Source organism: Meriones unguiculatus, chromosome 18 (assembly GCF_030254825.1).
Source record: "Meriones unguiculatus strain TT.TT164.6M chromosome 18, Bangor_MerUng_6.1, whole genome shotgun sequence".
In the NCBI taxonomy this organism is placed as follows: domain Eukaryota; kingdom Metazoa; phylum Chordata; class Mammalia; order Rodentia; family Muridae; genus Meriones; species Meriones unguiculatus.
Window position 1 is genome coordinate 28,044,451 of NC_083365.1, and position 20,462 is coordinate 28,064,912.

General features: G+C 42.1%; 1 protein-coding gene across 10 annotated transcripts in view; it reads right to left on the reverse strand.

Annotated features, from left to right (window-relative positions):
- Positions 1-20,462, reverse strand: part of Fmn1 (formin 1) — a 368,583-nt gene that overhangs the window by 233,928 nt on the left and 114,193 nt on the right. For 7 of the 10 annotated variants that reach the window (XR_009587427.1, XM_060371805.1, XM_060371806.1 and 4 more), the window contains one exon: positions 11,140-11,257. The exons of 2 other annotated variants lie outside the window; for them this stretch is intronic. Coding sequence is in view for 7 of the 8 variants with exons in the window: in XM_060371805.1 (XP_060227788.1) it covers positions 11,140-11,257 (118 nt within the window). In the remaining variant the exon portion in view is untranslated. Of the gene's footprint in view, positions 1-11,139; positions 11,258-12,664; positions 14,706-20,462 lie in introns of those variants that run through there. One more of the 10 variants, XM_060371810.1, reaches the window with a different exon arrangement.

Genomic DNA, 20,462 nt, shown 5'->3' on the forward strand with positions numbered 1-20,462 from the left:
TGTCCTCCAAAACTATAGGCTCAATACCATTGCGCAACTATTTATCACTCAGTATGGCCTTGAACTTGGGTTCCTGCTGCTTCAGCACCCGAGAGTATAAACCTGTGCTGCCACACCCAGCTTGTTTGTTTGTTTGTTTGTTTGTTTGTTTATAACACCCACAGGAACTGCTATCTGTGTGTTTGCTCTTTCTCGGCTTCAACACACTTACCCACACTATCATTTTCCGAGTTGATTTCTGAGGCTTGTTCTCATTTCTCCATGTAGGACTGATGTCATTCAATCACACACCACACATTCTTCTATCAGGACATTTAGGATGTTCAATTAAGCTTTCTGTAGATTCCACATTTTTCCCATTCTCCAACCTACCTACTTACACCTTGGCCAAAAATAACACTAAAAAATAAAATCATTAGCTGTGTCAGAGTAGGAATCTTGCTGTATTTATTCCTTTTTACTTTCTGAGTACCTATTACATTTACCTGTACATAGTAGGTACTCAGTGAATATTTGCTAAATCAATGGTATGTTATTAAGTGCATTTGCAAATTTAATAGCAACACAAATGAAGTAGGTACTTATAATGTGTCAGTGCCACTAAATAAGGGTGAAATATAATCTCAGACTTTGATATCACAGCCATTTGCAAGTTCTAGGATTACATCATGAGACAGAATGTATTCTCACAAAGTCAAGTGAAATCCCTTAGGAGTCATACTAACTATGCCATGGAGCTCAACACACAATGGCAGTTCTTTATCTGAATTCACTTCTACTTACCTTGAATACTGGTACACTGAAGGAGTCCTAATGCTAAGAAAAAAAAGAAAAAAAAAAAAAAAAAAAGCAAGCCCAAAAGACAGATTTGAAAATCATTTACTTGTTTCTGTTTTAACAAATTTAGTGCTCTGCCATGGCCACTGTACTTTCTATTACTTAATACACAGGGAAAAAAAAGTCCTAACATTTTCCTTTATCTTGAAGTCACAAGGACATTTTTGGGGAAGACTTTTCATTATTGAAGATTCAAGATTTTCATAACACACATGATCAATGAATTTATTATGCATGTTCATCTCCACATGTATAAAAATGTCATAATTGAACTCTTACTACAAACAACAAGTATATGCGAATAGCATTGGTCACTTTTCTGTCACTGTGGTAAAATACCATCTCTAGAAGCCACTAAAGGAAGAAAGGGTTTACTACATCTTATAGTTCTAGAAACAGAGCCCATAATGGTGCCAAAGGCACAGCAGCAACAGGAGCAAGAAGCAGGTGGATCACATCTCATCCTCACAGAGGAAGCAGACAGAGAACAGAACAGGAAGTGAAGTGGAGCTTTAAACTCTGAAAGTGATGTACTTCCTCCAGCAAAGCTTGACTTCCTCCAAGTCCCGTAACATCCTCACAAAGAGTCATCAAATTGGATACCAAATGTTCAAATACATGGGGAATATTTCTTACCTAGACTACCACACTGGTGAGAATTCAGATTTTCTGGGGGAGGATTCAAGAAAATAACCAGAAAACCATCAAATAAAATTCAGCCTTATTATCACAATGCATGTGACTTGCTACTCAAAAAAGTAGAAGTGGATCTCCATCAATAAGTCGCAATGTCAACCACCAATCAGATTGTAGACTATCATGAGTAATTTTAATAAGTATATCTCTAGAGCAGTCAATTCAAGCAGCACTTAGAAGTCCAGGTCTATGATGAAATTAGATAAAATCTCCAGCCCAATATAATCATGAACTAGACAACACTGAAAAGAAACCTTCGAAATCAAAAAATGATATCAAGATGTCGACTATTCGCCGTTTTCAGCTTCATGTGGCAAGTCTCCGACAGTAGAGGAGGGGGTCTGGGGGAAACTGTGAATTATCCTCTAATGTTAAGAATCCAATTCAAAAATGGATGGAACAGACATTTCCTCCAACAAAAGGACATATCTGCCCAGTAAGCACTCAAAACGATATTCAGTATCACTCCATTAGAGAATGCAATCCTGAGCACAGGAGAGGGCATTTCATATTCATTTGGATGGCTACTATAGAAATGATGATAATGTTTACAGGATGGAAGAAATAGAAGTTTATGAAGTGTTGATGGCAAAAAAAACCCATCATTTTTTAAGTATAGAAGCCAGGTATGGTGACACACTCCTTCAATCACAGCTCTTGGGGGTGGGGGGGATTGGGGACAGGCAAATCTCTGAGAGTTCAAGGCCAGCCTGGTCTACATAAAGAGTTCCGGGCCACCTAGAGTATACACTGAGACCCGGACTTAAAAGAAAAGATCAAGACCAGAAATTCCTCAAAAAGAATGATCTGTCAATATCACTTCTGGGCACTGACAAGCACGTGCACACACATTCTTAGAGAGAGAGAGAGAGAGAGAGAGAGAGAGAAAACACACCCAGAAGCACACACACTAAGGGACTGAATGCATATCTTGAAGAAGGATCTTGTTGCTCACACTATAACACTGCAACAAAAGACAGTAACAGATACACAGTATCCAATCTTGAAGGGAAGGGAATCCCGTAACATGCCACAACACTCGTGAGCCTTCAGGACCTTATGTTGGGTGTCGTAAGATGGACAGCAATTGAAAAATACATCCAACATAGACCTCTGGCCTCCACACTTACACACTTACACACTTACACACACACACACACACACACAAAATTAGTTTTGGGGCACAAGCATACACAAAATTAGTTTGGGGGTACCTATTTATTAAGTTATTCCAATGGACAGTATCTTGGATTTGAGTAAAGGAACCTCATGCTGCTGTGTCTATCCATGATGCATTCCATGTGCTTTTCTTAGCTTGTACAGTTTTCTTGTTACAGCTTTTACACACATAAATGTATTTTGGGCTGTCTAATTATGAATGGGATTTTACTCAGCATTTTTCTAGTTGTGTCAATATACCAAATATATTAATTTTTCTTATTTATGAATTTATACTTCTAAATATTTTGTGCTGAGAGTTTCAGGGTTTCTTTTTTTTTTTAGGTAGACAAATGACTTGTATGGTATGTGTGCATGCATCTGTGTGTGTGTGCGTGTATGTGTGCGCGTGCGCACGTGTGCCCATGAGTGTGTTCATGCATGTTGTGTACATGTATGGCATGCATCAATGCATGTACACGTGTGTGCAGTCATGTGTGTGTGTGCTTCTCTGCATGAGTACCACATGCATGAAGGTACTTACAGGGGGCAGAAAAGGGTGTTGAAATCCCTGGTGCTACAGTTACAGGTTGAGAAACAAGAGGCAGGTCTTCTGCAAGAGCCCTGAGTGCTCTTAAGCACCTCTCTAGCTCCTTTTTTTTTTTTTAATGTCTTACTATGTAACCTAGGTTGGCCTTGAACTCAGTCTATAATTAAGGATGGCCTTAAACTGGAAATTCTCCTGCTTTAGTGTCTAGAGTACTTGAGACTAGAGGGCCTCCACTACCAGCTTGTTTATTATTTATACTTTTGTGCATGTGTGTATGTATGTGTACATGCATGTAAAAGTACACGTGGATGTGTGTGGAGGCCACGGGACAACACTGGGTTCTGTCCTTAGGAACATCACCCACCTCCTTTGTGACAGGATCTCCCTTGGGCCTGGAACTCATCAGTTAAGCCAAACTAGCTGTCCAGTGTGCCCCGAGAATCTTCCTGTCTCCATCTCCCCAGCGCTGGGATTACACGCATGTACCCCACCCCTGACATTTTTAGTTGGGGTCTGCGGGTTGAACTAAAGTAATATTTGTATTACAAGTACTTTACTTACTGAACTATCTCCTGAACCCCAGTGTTTAAATTTTAGTGTTGTAAGAGATGTGCAGAACAGCGCTTATCATCAAAAGCCACATACAGCATTTAATAGAGTGTTGCAGAAGTCCTTGCATCCTTTGAGACACGGTCACTGAACCTCGAGCTTGCTGATTCTTCTAGACGAGCTGGGCCAGGGAGCGTCCGGGATCGCCCTGGTTCTGCCTCCCCAGCACTGGGACTACGCACATCACCCTGCCTGGCCTCTGCACATGTATGTGGGAGATTGGTCTAGAACCTCCTTATGCTGGTGCGAGCAGGCACCTTCCTGGGCTCAGAGCCATGTCACCAGTACTGAAAAACTCACCTTGAAGTTTACGTACGAGAAAAAGCAAATTGAGGTGATTGGCACAATGTCTGGGTAAATACAGCAGTAACTACAAAAAATAAAAACAAATATTCTGGAAAGAGAACAAGATATGGGAAGAACTTGTAAACATGACACAAACTGGCTCTTTTGCAAGAATGCAGCATTTACTAAGTTGTTCTGGGCAGGTAGGTATCAGTTTAAGCAAAACAAAATTATACTAGTGGTTTGTTAATATAAATTAATATATTACTTTGGAAATAAAATCTATGTATGTGTATTAGTTTAAAATACAGATTTTTTTTTTAACCATTCCACTGGAGAACGCTCCCTTAAAAGTCTAAATTGTAACAACAACAAAAACAAAAGAAAAATACTAGAAAGACTTGCCCGCAAAATTCTGTAACAGAAAATAGCATGAGATAAAGACATGGCAATTTGAAAGCCAGGGCTGTAATAAGTGAACAAAGGGGACCTAAATCTGACCACCAGCACCCACCGATGGAAGAAAGAGAACCGATGCCTACAAGTTGCCCTCTGACCTGTATGTGGTGGCACTCAGCCCCCCGAAATCGTAGGCTGGGGTTTCTCTTACTGCAACAAAACCCTATGACCAAAAGGAAAGGGTCTATTTGGATTACACTGCCATACTGTTCACCACTGAAGGAAGTCAGGGCAGGAACCTAAGGCAGAGGCAATGGAGGAGTGCTGCGTACTGGCTTGTTCTGCTTGACTAGCTCAGCCTGCTTTCTTTTCTTTTTTAAATAATTTATTAACTTTATATCCCAATTGTAGTCCCTTCCCTCGTCTCCTCACGAATCCCACTCTCCCTCTCTTTTCCCCCTCCCCAAGTCCACAGAAAGGGGAGCCCTTCTCCCCTACCATCTGACCCTAGCCTATCAACTATCATCAGGACTACCTTCACATTTTTTTTTTCCTTTGTGGCTTGGCAAGAACCACGGGAAATTGACCAACCAAGGACCATGCATGGAGAGGACCTAGAACCCCTGCTCAGATGTAGCTCACTCTACATGTAGGTCCCTAGTAAGGGAAGCAGAGGCCATCTCTGACATGGACTCTGATGCCCACTCTCAACCTGCTTTCTATAGAACCCAGGACTACCAACCCAGGGATGGCCCCACCCACAATGGGCTGGGTTCTCCCCCTTCAATCACTAACCAAGAAAATGCCATAAAGGAGGCTCTTATGGAGGCATTTTCTCAATTGAGGTTCCCGGTTTTCAGATAACTCTAGTTTGTGTGTCAAGCTGACATAAGATTAGCCAGCACAGGAAGTGACTAAACACATAACTAAATACATTATAAAATGTATAAACAAATAGAAAGCCACATTTTTAAAAATCCTTTGAACACGGTGTATACATCCACAGTTTTGTATTCCCTTGCTAAGCATCAAGCTTTAGCTACATCTTACTGTGGGGAAGTTGATTTTCCCCACAGTTCCAAGCATTACAGCAAGTAGAAGCTTAGCACTTTCACCTCTAGCTCCCCAGTCTATCCTGCTTTCCTGCATGTACCCACAAAACGCGAGGCAGTCCTGGTCTCTAGTCATACAGGTCTCAATTTATGTGCTCTCAAGATCACGTCATGCAAGTGATGGCCGGGTGACACAATGGCCACAGAGCACATGATGAGCAAATCCATCACCTGGGCAGTTAAAGAGGACACGGGGCAATCCGTCGAGACAGAATTCTAGAGCAATATCCACCCAAGGCTAACAGCCATGAATGGGGAAATGAAAACTCAAGCTTCAGTAAGCCAATAAAATATTCCATGATATTTTTAGCTCTCCCTGGCTGATGAAGCAAGGATGTCTGACTCACCAGGAAAAGCTCCCTCACTTCATAAAGCTATAAAGGCAAATGAGAAGCAAACCAGAGGGCAGGCAGATCCTCACTCGGGTGAGGGTTGGGCTGATCCACAACTCTCTCGATAAGGAACATTTCCAAGTTGTTCTGAGCTGTTCCAAGCTTCTGGCAGTGTAAGCCCCAGCACATGCCACCAATGTTAGTTTGCTCATGGTAACTTCCATACCCTGTGCTGAGTTCTCTTTTCTACAAAAGCCATGCCGACTCTTACACTCAGAGGAAAGCATTTATGGTATTCCCAAGCCTAGCTCGGAAGTGTTACCAGTAGACAAGAAGGTTCTCTGGATGCACAAATGAAGGGGAACCAAATGTCCACAGTTGATATCGGCAGACAAGAGTGTTTTCATTCTTCATAATTCCCCTTCCCCCTCCCATGAGCAATTAAGAGACTGACAATTCAACAAGGGGCACCATTTTTAACTCCACAAACTTTAACCTCATTTTCTCTCACAATTTTGAGGCATGCTGTGATAGAATATTGAGAAACGCCACCAATCACAGGCCAGAATAGGAGATGGGCAGAAGAGGGATGAGTGTCAAGAGCAGAGGTTCCTCATCTGACTTTGGAGTATGTACAGATGGTTGAGCATCGAGCACACCATACAATGCAGATGGCAGTATGTTTTTCTGTAGCTTTTGGTTATCACTGTATTGTTTTACTAGTTTTTTTGAGATGTGTTAATTTCTATAGGATTTATACAGGTGTTTTGTCTGTGTACATACATGTCTGTGCAGTAGGCACATGCAGTGCTCTCAGTGGCTGAAAGAGGGTGCCAGATACCCTATAATCACAGTTACATACTGTTGTTAGCTACCATATGGGTGCTAGGAATCAAACCCTGGTCCTCTCCAAGAGCACTTAAGTGCTTGTAACTGCTGAGCCATCTCACCAGCCTCCATCACTATTTTAAGGACTTTCAAAATACTTAGAATCACTAAGCAAAGGCTCAAAGAAGGTACCACTGTTTTCATTCAGTCCAAATGTGACCTGAACTGAGACAAACTCTGGACTTGAGGAGAAAAGTTTACAAAAGCCATGAAACTTTAGTCATTAGACTGTTAGAAACATTCGAGAGACAGAAAACTAATCCAAAAAACAAATTCAAACAAAGCACTTATTTTTAAATTATGTGTCTAGAGATCTAGGTAGGTAAATATAAGACAAATGCACATACATATAAATATGTTTATTCATAAGCAAATACTTTTAATTTTTTTCTGAAAATCATAAAATGCTCTGGATAGAATTTTGTACAATATGTGCAAACACTAAGCCTTTTCATTCCTACCTCATACTAACTTACAAGGTAATGCAATCCCAAGCAAAAGCACCAGGAGGGACCCCTCTGCCAAGAGTTTCAGAAGAATAGATACATCAGAAAATATTTTTTGGAAGTATGCAGGAGAACTGGGGGTGCCACGCTGTGTGATGCACCGAGGAAACACGCAAACAGAGCCAAGGAAGTCCAAAGCAGACAGAAGCTTAGTTCAGAGAGTGGACAGTTATTAAGAAACCCTGCTGTGAAATCAATGCACAATACAGGGGGAAAAAAAAGGTCTTCTAAGTTAGATTGTGCTCCAAAGTAAACTCTGCTGTGAAATGGAGGGAAAGAAAAAAGGAAAAAAAAAAAAAAAAGGAAGCAGAGAAATCTTTTTTAAGGAACGCAGGCAGTGTACCTGCACAGGGATGATTAACTTGCCTTCCAATGTGTGCTGTCACCCTGTCACCGTTTGTTCTATGACCTGTCTCTTAAGTGGCTCCACATGACCTGGCTTCTCTTTGAATTTGGCCAATGGGAAAGAAGACAGAACAACCCACTTTAAAGTGACACAAGACCATCTACAGCTTGTATCAACAGCAAAGGATGGTGCTGGGATAAAGAATTCCGAGAGGAAGATGAATTTTATTGTACAGACAAGAAAAGGGTGTGGGGGGATGCTCTGTTCAGTCAAGGCTATTGTGAGACGTTCAGAACACAAGAGAGGCTCACACTGACAAAAGCAGTGTAGGAAGGCTCAGCACAGGACGCACGGGTGTCAGGTAGGGTGTTCTGTTCTGCTTGAGCAAAGCCTGTCAGACGGAGCACGGGACTAACTCTGTGAGTTCCAAGCTCAACCCCTCTGCAGAAGGCCACTGAATGAGGGATCTCAGTTGGCACATCACCAAGGCTCCGAGGGCTCAGGGAATGGAAGCAACAAAGCCCTTAATATAGGCACAGGACAGCCTGAGGCGGTGGATGCTCCAGCAGAACCCAAAGGTTTTACTGCCAAGAGAAGTGGTTACAGTGTCCAGAACTGCAGAAGATGCCAGTAGCTATGTAGCAGGAAGAAGCATGTTGGCAGTGGGCATGAGGAGCCACTGTGGGGTACCCTCATAAACTAAGAAGACTCTAGAAACCACCATTTCAAATAACAGGTTCCTCCTAGATTAGCTCCTTTTTATCCTGAACAAACCTGAATTTACAAGATTAACTGATTTCTTAAGATTCTCAAAACAGTACTCATTACAAAAAAGTAAAGTGGCCGACGGCATCACATGCTGGAATAGGGGGAACTCATGGAAAAGTTTGGCATCACGCGAGCTGACCACCTCTCTCAACAGCATGGAAATCCAACGGCACACGTGAAATAGAGGTCTTACTCTCTTGTTTCTTTAGATTATTACCCCTTTCATCTACCTCCTTTTTTATTTAAGCTCCTACAACACATGTCAGAAAGACTAGGAACCACTGTTATGGTTAACTGGGATGAATGTCCCCATGAGCCTCCAGAAGTGGAAGACAAAAGAAAACATAAAGGAAAGAATAAGGAGCAATTCAAAATGGGACTGGACTGGATTCAAGAAGCATTTATGACTTTGACTTCTCTGTCTACTCAGCAAATCCCCACCATGGCAAGGAAGGTTGCCATGATATACTAATTATATCAATACTAAAAATCTGTACTTTAGGAATTAGGGCTCATTGTGTTCTATGTTTCTATTTGTTAGTTAAGGCAAATTTCACGGCATTTAATCAAACTGTATCATGATAAGCAATAAAACTTGGTGGGTGGGTCAACATTGTGACCATAGATAGCATTCCAATTTGGGGAAAATGCAAGGATGCCGGAAAACTGAAGGGGCTGTATATATTTTCACTAAGGAACTTTTCATCCCAGAAGAAAAGTAGTGCAAGCTGGGTGTGCTGGTGCTCACCTTTAATCCCAGTACTCCTGGAGGCAGAGGCAGACAGATCTCTGTGAGTTTAAGGGCAGCCTAGTCTACAAAGTGAGTCCAGGACAACCAAGGCTACACAGAAAAGCCCTGTCTCCTGTCTCGAAAAAAAGAAAGAAGGAAGGAAGGAAGGAAGGAAGGAAGGAAGGAAGGAAGGAAGGAAGGAAGGAAGAAAAAAAGAAAGAAGGAAAGAAGGAAGGAAGGAAAGAGGTGCAGAAAACAGCATGCTGTGAAGTAGTTACTGTCCCAGAGAAAGCACAAGTTTGTGATTGGGTATGCGGACGCTAGCGACCATATCCAGACTCCCTTGCCAATGTGCGTATTCTCAACTAATACTTGATACTACACAAAAGCCTACTGAACCAACTAAACTTTGGTCCACTTACAAAATGAAGTATCTTTCTACAATTATGTAAACTAAACTTAATATGCATGTTTATCAACAAAAATAATGTTTATAATAAGCCACACATAAGAGAAGAACAAAGGAAGGGCTTCCCTTCACCTTCTGAAGATTCACTGCAATGAACTGCTAACATGTGGGTAAAATGGGAACAGACACACACAGGAGGAAGTCAGAGGAAGTCCTGTGGTTTAGCAATGAAGATTCCTGTGTCCCCTGGGGAAGAGAGAAAATGGAAAATGCAAAGTCCTTAGGCTCACGGAACATACAAAGGATGGAAAATGAGTCTTTCCTACAGGAGAGCTTTCCCCCTGAATATTGACCAGGAATGAAATTTAAAAAAAAAATAAAAATAAAAAAAGGAGGTGTTTAGCAAAAGCCTGCCTGGGTGCATCACAGACGTCAGCTTTTCTTTTTCTTCCTACCACATGAGCTTAGTTAAGTGAAAACTCAGCAGAGACCAGAGCTGCACCCCAGGCCCAGCAGCCTCACATGGGACAAGGCCCCTTCCCAGGACACCCTGGCCCAGAATCTTAAGGTGAACTCACTTTAGGAAAGTTAATATAAGACTGAAACTGGAACATGACAGCGAGAAGCATTTCTTCCTTGGAGCTATCCAAAAGCCTCTTCTAGCACCTGCCAATTTCTAAGTAATCCTTTAATTTAAATAGAATGAAAGCACTGTCCCCATTTTTTTTTTTCTTTGCGTGACAGTCCCTGGGTATGAGAGACAAGTATACAAGTATCAGGAAGAAAGTAAAGAATTTTAAATAACAATCAACCCCCTACCCCCCCAACACACACACACACACACATACACACACACAATTAAAATATATCCATGCCTAGTTCTACAGTGACTTTTTTTTTTTTTAACTTTCATGTGAACCTTCATTTTATCCAGAGTCCTATTCCATGTAAATAGATTCAAGTTGAGTTCCTGGGAAGTTTTCCAGCGAGTTAGATTGCTTTTAAATTGGACATGCATTAAATGAAGCTTTGTCTAACCAAAGAGAGCGAGTAACTGATATGGCATCTGTATGTTCACTTCTGCACAAGGTTCCTTTATCTGGGAAGCATTAGCCAGAGACAAACAGAACATCAGATTACAGTTCTGGAGAATCCTACGCGCCCCTTCTGGCACAGCTGCCAGCTCACACAAACATTATATGTGCATCAGACACCTGCTTCCAGAAGAACTTGTAATCTACCTGCTCTCATTTCGCTCCCCAAAGGCACTCCTCCTTGACACGTGTGCCCCCTTTCATTCATTCCACTGCAGTTACCTTTGATCCCTAAGAGGTTCACTGGCAGGAAACGTGCAAAGTGGTGTGCTTTAATGCCAAGAGCAAAACCAGAAGAAGCCTTCTGCATTATAATGTATACTGAAACCAAACCCCGGACTCTTAGAGCTCTCTGAAATTGAACTAAAAGCCATGGCAGGAAGGGCTTCATTCCTGGGTGCCAGGCTCCTTTCACATTACCTGCTTCGGTGTACTTCAGTCCCACTTTTTCTTCTGTGTCCTTTGTCTTTGGGGGTGGCCAGACAGCTTGGAGTCTGCCTGGAGTCCTGTCATCCTGCTCCGTGGGGCTCTGGTCAGGCTGTGCAAAAAAACAGGCAAAGAATAAGTTAAGGGAAGTGTGTCCAGCGCCAACTGATTCTTGAAATCACGCATCCTAACACTAATCCTAATATCGATTTTAATGGCCGGTTGCACGTTTGCTCCCATTACTTGTTAAGTGAGCCGTCTTAGTACAAGATGAGCCTTTTTCCAGAAGGGTAAAGGAGCAGTTGGGATAAAAACTAAAGTTAAAAAAACAAAAACAAACAAACAAAAAACCTCAAAGCTATGTAACATGCAACCCTTTCTGTATTATCTTCATTGTCCAGCTATTTTGAAGGGCACATGTAAACTTTGAACTGCACAAACAAAAACAAATGCATTAACATCTGGCACATTCATAGGAATACTTAAAATATACTCCAACTCTGCACTCCTTACAGTAAGGGCTAAGTTTGTGTTTTCCATGTGCATTAGCAATAACTGAAGATACACTTCCCTAAGCTTTCCACACTAACTTTAATTCTTTCCTATTACAAAAATAAAAGAGACCGACTCCATGCTCATTTTTTAAAAAAGAACTTGAATTTTGCAACTAGAATGAATGGTGTTTACATTTAACTACAACCTATGATAATTTTTTCTATAGACTTTAATTTTTAATAGCTTAATTAAATATACAAGCAGACATGATAATCCGGGTGTTTGACAAGAAATTCTATCCACTATTTCCCTGAACGTTCAATGCCAGACACTTCTTGGTCATTTTAAATTAACTTTGAATCTCTTTGAATAATTACATCTTTTTTTAGCTAGATTCTCTTGTGCTCTGATTTCATTTATTCTTTCCATAAGGGTTAGAGCTAGATCCCTCTGTTTTGTATATGGGGAGACAAGCTCAGAAATTATCAAGGTCACCCTGACATAAGTGGCAAATTCACTATTAAAAGCCACTTCTCATTCTATGTTCAATACTCAACCATGAAGCCATACAAACAACATAGAACGCATTTCAGTTACACCATAAACACCTGTTTTGCTAAATGGCACACTTCTAAAGGAGAATCCAGTATTCACAGGAATCTAACTGAGTGGTGAAGAAATCCTTGTAAATCTGGGCTGTGCTTGCACATCGCATCGCCTTCCCCACGTTGCTAATGCTTTATGAGCTTAAACTCAGGATGTACAGTGTCCGTTCCTTCCATACATCCATAACACAGATCACGGTTAATTACATTCACGAAAACCAAAGAGAAACACTTCTGTCCAAGTTAGTAATCTCTCGCAAGACAGATTTAATAGCATTATTATCATTTTTTTTTTTTTTACCTAAGAGTATAATAATAATGGCAGGCAACTAAGATTCATTTTAACAGGCGACCAAGAAAGAAAAAAAAATTAGCAGCATTATATTTTATGGCAAAATGCAGAACCCAATTCTACATACACTTTTGGGATCAGAGGGGCTGTCTGCCGGCCTTGACTTGGACCTTTCGAACACAGCACGGAGTGACTCCTTCTCATGCCTCATCTTTCGCTTCAGGGCTTCCAGTTCAGAGGTGTCAGCTGTGGTCCCCTTTTTGGGGGGACGGATGAATAAGGCCTTAAAGGCCTCTAGGGCCGTCTCTGGTGGCTTTGCCTTTACCTGGCCACCCTGGACTTGGGCATCTCCAGAACTCTTGTGGCTCTCCTGGTCGGGACTACAGCCCATCTCGCTTGCCCCATGGACCTCGGGGTCTGCTTCCTTCAGTTCGGTTCTTGGCATGTCAATGTTGAGCAGCTGAGACAGCTGCTCCAGGAGAGTGGGAGTGGCCTTCAGATCAGTTGCTCTACCCTGGCTCTTCGTTGTCTGGGGGCCTCCCTGCACCAGAGACTTCTGAACAGGCTGGGTCAACTTGAGCAAAGCCAGGTCCCCATCCTTGGGTTTGATTTCAGTGATGGTCTCCCCTGCCTCTGCGGTAGCCCCCTTCTTCAGCACACGGAGCCCACTAAAGAAAGCTGGAAGCTGGAAGGCTTTTTCTCCGGGAGCTTCTTTTTTAGAAACAGTGTTCTCAATGACACCATCAGTCTGGTCTGTTGGGGTGGATGGGATTTGGGACCGTTCTTCTACAGCCTGGCCCTGCCCTGAGCTGTCCTCTGCCAGATGGCTACTCTCATCAGCAGGTTCCAGTTTGCTGCTTGTCTCAGGTAAAGTCCTCTGAGAATCTTCAGGACAGAGTTCTGCATCATCAGTTTCCTCAGTGTCAATATTTTCTCCCGATTCGCCCGGTTTTTCTTTGGGCTCTTGAGAAGGTTCACGTGAAAGGTCAGGGGTGGACTCCTGGGTATCAAGGCCGCTTCCTTCTTCTGCTTCCTGGCCTCCATCTTCAGAGTCAGAATCACTGGTGGTGTGAACCAGGGTTCCACGGACCCAAATTACTTCCTCACTGTCCACACTCACAGTGGCAGGCGAAAGCAGCTCATGACCAGGGCAAGAGGTGTTTGAGCTGGCTTTCCCCAGACTTCCCTCCGATCCTGTCTCCGCCCTTGCTGCCTTCCCATCATTTTTAAGATCAGGTGGAACTGGAGCCTCTGCCTGTGGCTGCTGTGAGCCTTTGCTGGGATCATCTTGCTCAGAAGCGGGATCCACCTGTAAACTTCGAAATGCCTTCAGCACAGCATCTTCCTCTTCAGGATCCAAGGAGTCCAATTTACTTGTAAATCCAAACAGGGATTTCATAGAGAATTTGCTCAGGATCGACTGAGCCATCTCAAGTCCGGCTTCGGGTTTGTCTGGTTCCAGCACATCTCTGCTGTTGAGAGAGTTCCCGACCTCCTCCATGTCCCCGCAGTGCCCTTGACAGAAGTTCTGCCTTGTTAGTTACCTGCTCTGCTCTCTCAGTTTATCCGCTCCATCTGCTCTTGACTTACAGGACAGGGAGTGACAGGACCGGGGAGGGAGCCAGGCTTTCAGCAGCTCAGAGAACACACTTGGTCTCTTTCAGGTCACAGCGCTCTCCCTCTCTCCCTTCCGGTTTGCTCGATGCCGGCGTGCCCAGGGCAACTTGTTAAGTCTGGGCAGCTCTGTGCCCCAAAGCAGCTGGGGCTGCACACCTTTACTACAATGGGCAGGCAGGCTGCTCTTCTGGACTTCCGTATTTACTCCCTGGGACAAAAGGCTTCTTGTGGCAGGCAAAGTCAGCCTGTCCCGTAATCCCAGCCCAGGACTTCAGGAGGAGCTCCGCCCCAGAGCCTGGTGGCATTCAACTTCCTCATTGGTGAGCAAGTTGAGGTTCCTAAAAGTGCTGAGCCCGCAAGCTGGTCCTGACAGCCCTGAACCACACACACACACACACACACACACACACACATACACACCCACCCCACGGTGCAGCCCAAGAGATTCCAAAGTGAATCAGCAGAAAATGACCGAAGAACTTCTGAAATTAGGTCCCCTTTCCATCCGGGTCTTAATCAGAGGCCAGACCCCAAACCAAGCAATTTGCCCACATCTACAGCCTCCTACAAACCCCTAATCAAAGACAGGAAGAAAAACAGATCCTCTCAGTGTGCGCACAGCTCTCAGAGCAGATAATTTACTACCCTTGGAATGTCTTTTGTTTTTAAAGGCTTTCCTTCAGCTAGCCGGCAGGTTTCATCTGGAATGCAGATTTTCTGACTGCTGGGAAGGAAAACCAACCGGACTGGTTCAGATTACTACTGTTTTAGCTCTGCCCTGCCTGGGTGTTCTACAAACAGGTACTTAGACAAGCACGCCCACCACACCCAGCCTCCACCTACCTACCATAGGGCAGCAGAATAAACAGCCCCAGCCCTGGGGGGGTGATTACTGTCTAGAGTTGTGGATCAACCTTGGGTTTCTGTCTGTCCACAGCAGTGACTCTCAGTGAATTATGAATCCTGGTGGCAGAAGGGACTCCTCTGCTTTGGTGTTGCGACCAATTAAATGGCCCTGGCATGGCATGACAGCAGCACACAGCCTGACTTCTTGGACAGTCATTCACCAAAGATCCCCCCAAGGATCTATAGTTCTCTAAAGATCTAAAATATGTATCAGTTTGGTCTCCACTGCCCATTTTGCACAAAATAGCAAAAACAAAGAAACCCAGCACGGATTAGATAAAACATCATTTTGAATATATGCTGCAGACCTGGAATTCTGAAATCTGAGGATATGGGGTAGGGGAATCATAGATGCCAAGTTATCTCTCGGATAGCTTCCTGTCAAACCCAAAGGTCTGGGGAATTCTTGTTGCAATAATACATTTTTAACAATGTTTGGCTGAAAAAAGAAAGAAAGAAAGAGAGAAAGAAAGAAAGAAAGAAAGAAAGAGAGAGAAAGAGAGAGAGAAAAATAAATAAATAAATAAATAAATAAATAAATAAATAAATAAATAAATATAGGGGGTGTATGTTGCATCAAACCTAATAGGTAATTACAAACCCTAATTGGGTCCAACACTGACATTTTGGGAATACTAACTGATGTCACCTTAAATGACATGGTGTTAGGAATGTAGCTGAGGCAGGATGTGTGCCTACCTGTCTCCAGCACAGCAAAACAATAAAATTAAAAAAAAAAAAAAAAAAAAAAAAAAAAAAAAAAAAAACAAAGTAAACATCAGGGCAGGGAAGAAGAAGGGGAGGGGGAGAAGAAAGATCTGCTGGTACCATTTACATCTCTGATAAGGCTTCCGGTCTAGAGGAAATGCCCAATGATAAAAATCTGTCTTTTCTGAGGCTGTGGAAAGAAGGGATCATCACTCCAGTTTCATGAGCTGCACACACAGAACTCAGAACGGAGGTGGGGGAGGGGAGTACGGGGACAACAGGGCTTGGCTTACTTGGTGTTTTCTTTTTCTCTAGGATGTTATTTGCTCAGCTATAACTTCAGACTGGTTTCCAGAGTGAGTTCTCAGGCACTGCAACAGGCCTGGGTAAAAATATAAGCTGGAAGGGCTTGTCAGTCTCTCTAAGTGTACAGAGTCTATTCATGGATCAGATTATTGGGTTGATACCCCTCTGCTCTAGACAGTAAAGCTTTGCTAGACTTATTCACTAGACTTATTTACTAGACTTATTTCTAATTATGAAATCAAAGTCAATAGAAGGCAACTGAGTAGACTTCACAGAGTGGTGAATTAGGAATGAATACAGTAATACCTAGAATGGAGCATTTACTATGTGTCCACAGATTGTATTAAATGCTTTGAATATACTAACTGATTAGATACAAATGGCCACTAAAGCTTGGAACTTATTCTGTTTCTCCTGAAAACTGAGACAAAAAAAAAAAATTAATGTTTACAGGGTCAATAAACAAAGGATTTGACTCTAGGATGCATTCTTAACCACCTTTTAGAACAGGACACCACACATGGTGGAGTCTTAAAAGACAAAGGTGGTACAGTCTTATTAGGATTGGAGGTACACTTTCTCCTTTGGGGTGACACAGAGACGGACTTCACAAAAACTTATTGACAGAGAATGACTATGCTTTTCCATTATCAGGAACTTTAAGACAAAATATTTAAGTATTTATTTAACTGTAATTCAAATCACTTAGGACAAATTATTACAGAAAAACTAGAAATGAAAATGAGAGCTTCTAAGAGAGAAAAAAAAGCCACTGAATTTTCTTTATTGAGAAGCTTTCTAGGGTATGGCAGAAACTGGGCAGAGGATGAGGTCATCTCTACTGAGATTAGTTAATTTTCTGGGTTTTCAAGAGCTAAGACAATGGTAGGCCTAGACTCATTATGCCTGTCCCAAAGGCCCAACCAGGGAGATGATCACTTATTGTTCATGGGTTATCCACCCAGTCAGGGCAAGATGAAGCCTTCCTCTGCCCATTCCTGACTCAGCTTTGACCTTGACTGTCTACTAGCTGTTAGTCACTTGGCCACTATTACTACCTCCAGATTTTACAAATGTTTCATAGTTGTCAATTTTCTTTGTCCTCTTATTCACTTGACCAGCTTGGAGTTTTACTGTGGCAGAGAGTTAACTCCATCCCAGCCAGTAAGGTGTAGCTGCAGTCTTTCTTAGTTGCCTCGTGTTTAGCTCCTTATCTACAGGGTGCTCTGAGGTGGTCGCTACCCTAGTTAGAAGCTACCCTTCTGTAGTCTGTCATAATCATCTACATTAGGAGCAAGAATTCATGAAAGGACAAGAGTCTTTGTATTCATTCTTCAAGAGCTTCAGCCTGCTGTCAGTGGCCCAGAGCTCTGTCCTTTCTCTTCTTCTTTCCTGCCTAGCCTGGTTATCTCAGACCCAACTTCTAGACCTCTTTTTATTCATCTATTTTAGTTGCCATGTTAACCTTTAATTTTCCTTTTATCTCCAGTCCCTGTTCCTACAACAATGCAACTTGCATTATCGATGATGGGTCTCTTTCCATTACAATGTATAGAAAGCTATCTATCTCCTGTGTCACTCTGAATGAAAATAAAATAATGGGAGTGTCGCTTAGTTCACAAAATGAAATCTAATGCAATATTTGGAAAGCAGAAGAAATCATGACGTCTAATATTATGAAGTTTCATCTAAAAGGATTATGGAAGGATATGTGTAAATCTGAGCTGACTTTGGGCCTTGAAGAATGACAAGTCAAACATCTTGACCTCATTTTAAAGATGAAGACATCTCAAGTCAAGAGAAGTTAAACAGCTGCTATCAGCCGACACCTCACAAATGGCAAATCTAGAAGGGAAATGAGATTCCCTACCTCCCTCTTACCCTGCAGCACATTGTCCAGTGGCCAGGAGATCTAACCCAACCCGCCCCATTACATCCCAACATCTTCTAGCACCTTCTAATTAATTTAGAGTAATGTGAACTAAACCTGAGAGTCTACAGTAATGTAAATTAAGACTAAGACCTCCCTGGGCTTTTCCTTTTCCTATGCTTGAAACATCTGTGCCTTCTACCCCCAACTAACTTATATCAGCACCAAATAATAGCCATCAACTATTTCTGCTAATCAGTTGAACAAAAACCAGGCCAAATAGCCAAATGGCCCAAGTCTTTAATTCCAGCACTCGAGAGGCAGAGGCAAGCACATCTCTGAATTGAAGGCTAGCCTGGTCTACAGAGCAAGTAGCAAAGCCAGGGCTACACAGAGAAATCCTGTCTTGAAAAACAAAACGTAAAACAAACAACAAAGTTACATATGTATGTACTGTGTAAGGATGAGTCCCAGTGATTAAGGCCTTTTCCTGTTGAGCAGTATAAAATAGTTATAAGACTGGTGCCACTATGGAAATGGGTTAAATATTGACATCAATGTAAAAAGAAATTAAACGGATAATGACGAGGTTGGCCGTGCTGTAGAGCTTGAAGAGAGCAGATGGTGCATGATCTTTCTATGAACAAGGGCTGTGTTCAGTTAAGCATGGTTCTGGTTCTTAGACTGCTTCCAAGCTCAGCACCTATAAGCTTGGTCCTGGACAAATGACATAGGCTCCCTGTACTGTGGCTTTGTCACCTGGTGACTGATTTAACAACAGTACCTATGCCATGGTGACTGTGAGGATCACACAAACAACTGCATGTGTTTGCTATTCCCTTCTATGGCTGGTCATAGTACTTCATGAGCACCTCAGGCTTTCACGGGGAAAAAAAAAACAAACAAACAAAAAGAAAAACCTTTCTTAGTGATGTCAACCCATATCTAACAGACTTTTGTTTGTTTTGTATTTGGGGCAGTAGGAAAGAAATAGTTACTGATTGATTAATTGACAGTGCAAGCAACAAGTTGCTCCCTTTCTGAGAACTCATGATCCACCCGTTTGGAAAGAGGGACTAATGGTTTCCCAAGTCACTGTCTCATTTATCCTCTAAGTGAATTGGACTCCAAAGTCAATTCTTTCAAGGGATTCCTTTGAGTGTTTCAGGGCCAGTGCTTTCAGGGTTGGATTTTCCATGTCTTTCACCTTTGGAGAGTGAATAGCTTAAGGTTTTCTCAGGTGATTCTGCAGAAGGTCACTAGGTTCACTCTATTCTTTGTTATATCTCCTGGTCCAAGATGACTTTCAAACCAACTCAGCCATTTCTGGGGTGGGTCTGTAGAATTTGGAGTGTCCTCACTCATCCCTCAAATGTCTGCTAACACGTATGGATAGCAACCCTGAAAGGGCAGTCACACATCTGTGATTCCCCATCTTTACCATGCCATGACAGCTCTGATTTTTTTTTTTCTGTCCTTAAGTCAATTCATTTGACTTCAAAGGTGCTGCTCCATAATTATTTACTCTTACAGATGTGAAAAGTAAGATCAAGTTGGACATTACAAGGCTGGTGATTCTTACTATCAAATATTTCTAAGACTGGATTCCTCTAGCCAGTGTCAAAGATTATCTGAAAAGAGGACTCACTATTAACAACAAATAAAATGGCAAAAAAAAAAAAAAAAATCTGTGACTCAACTTGTGTGTCTGATAGGACGTACAGAATTTTGTGGGCCACCTTTCTGAATGATCTTGGGGTTTTCCAAAGCAAGCAGAAAAACTCTGTTGTGCCCCTGGGATAACTATGATAGCAGGCATAGAGTCTGTGGAGAAACCATTTCAAAGTTTCTTCTGGTAAAAGTTACAAACAGAGTCTGAAATCTAATAAACTACTTTTGCCTAAAGCTGCTTGCGTCTCCTCTTTCCCAACAGCAACACCATACATCTCTTTACTGCTATGAATAGGTATCTGTTTCTTTCCTTCCTTATATTCTAATATTATTTACTTAGTATATACTATTATGGACCTTATTAGGACATTTTCATACATGTACATCACCATTCTTTGTTCATATTTTTCTCCTTCAACTCATGGTCTTCTCCTGCTCCCCAGGAGACCTTCCCACCACCTCCTGATTTATATGACACTGATAGAAAGCTAGATTTAATATTTTTAAAAAGTCTAGATTCTGCATATGAGAGACAAACTTATAATACTTGTCTTGCCATTTATTTTCATCATTACCTAGTTGTCTTGAGAATTAGTTCAATTCCCAAACTGTAACTCTTTAAATCCTGTTATATTTTTTTAAAGTTAAAGGAGGAAATAGAAAAAGCTAGGGAGGATGGCTATGTTAGCTATAGAGGCATGTACCTACAGTCCCAGTACTTGAGAGGCAAAGCCAATAGAAAGGCAGTTTGAGAGCATCTTGGGCTACACAGTGAGTTCTAGGCCATCTGGGCTACATCTTGACTTTCTGTCTCAAATAATAAACCATGAACTGTGGATACAGCTCA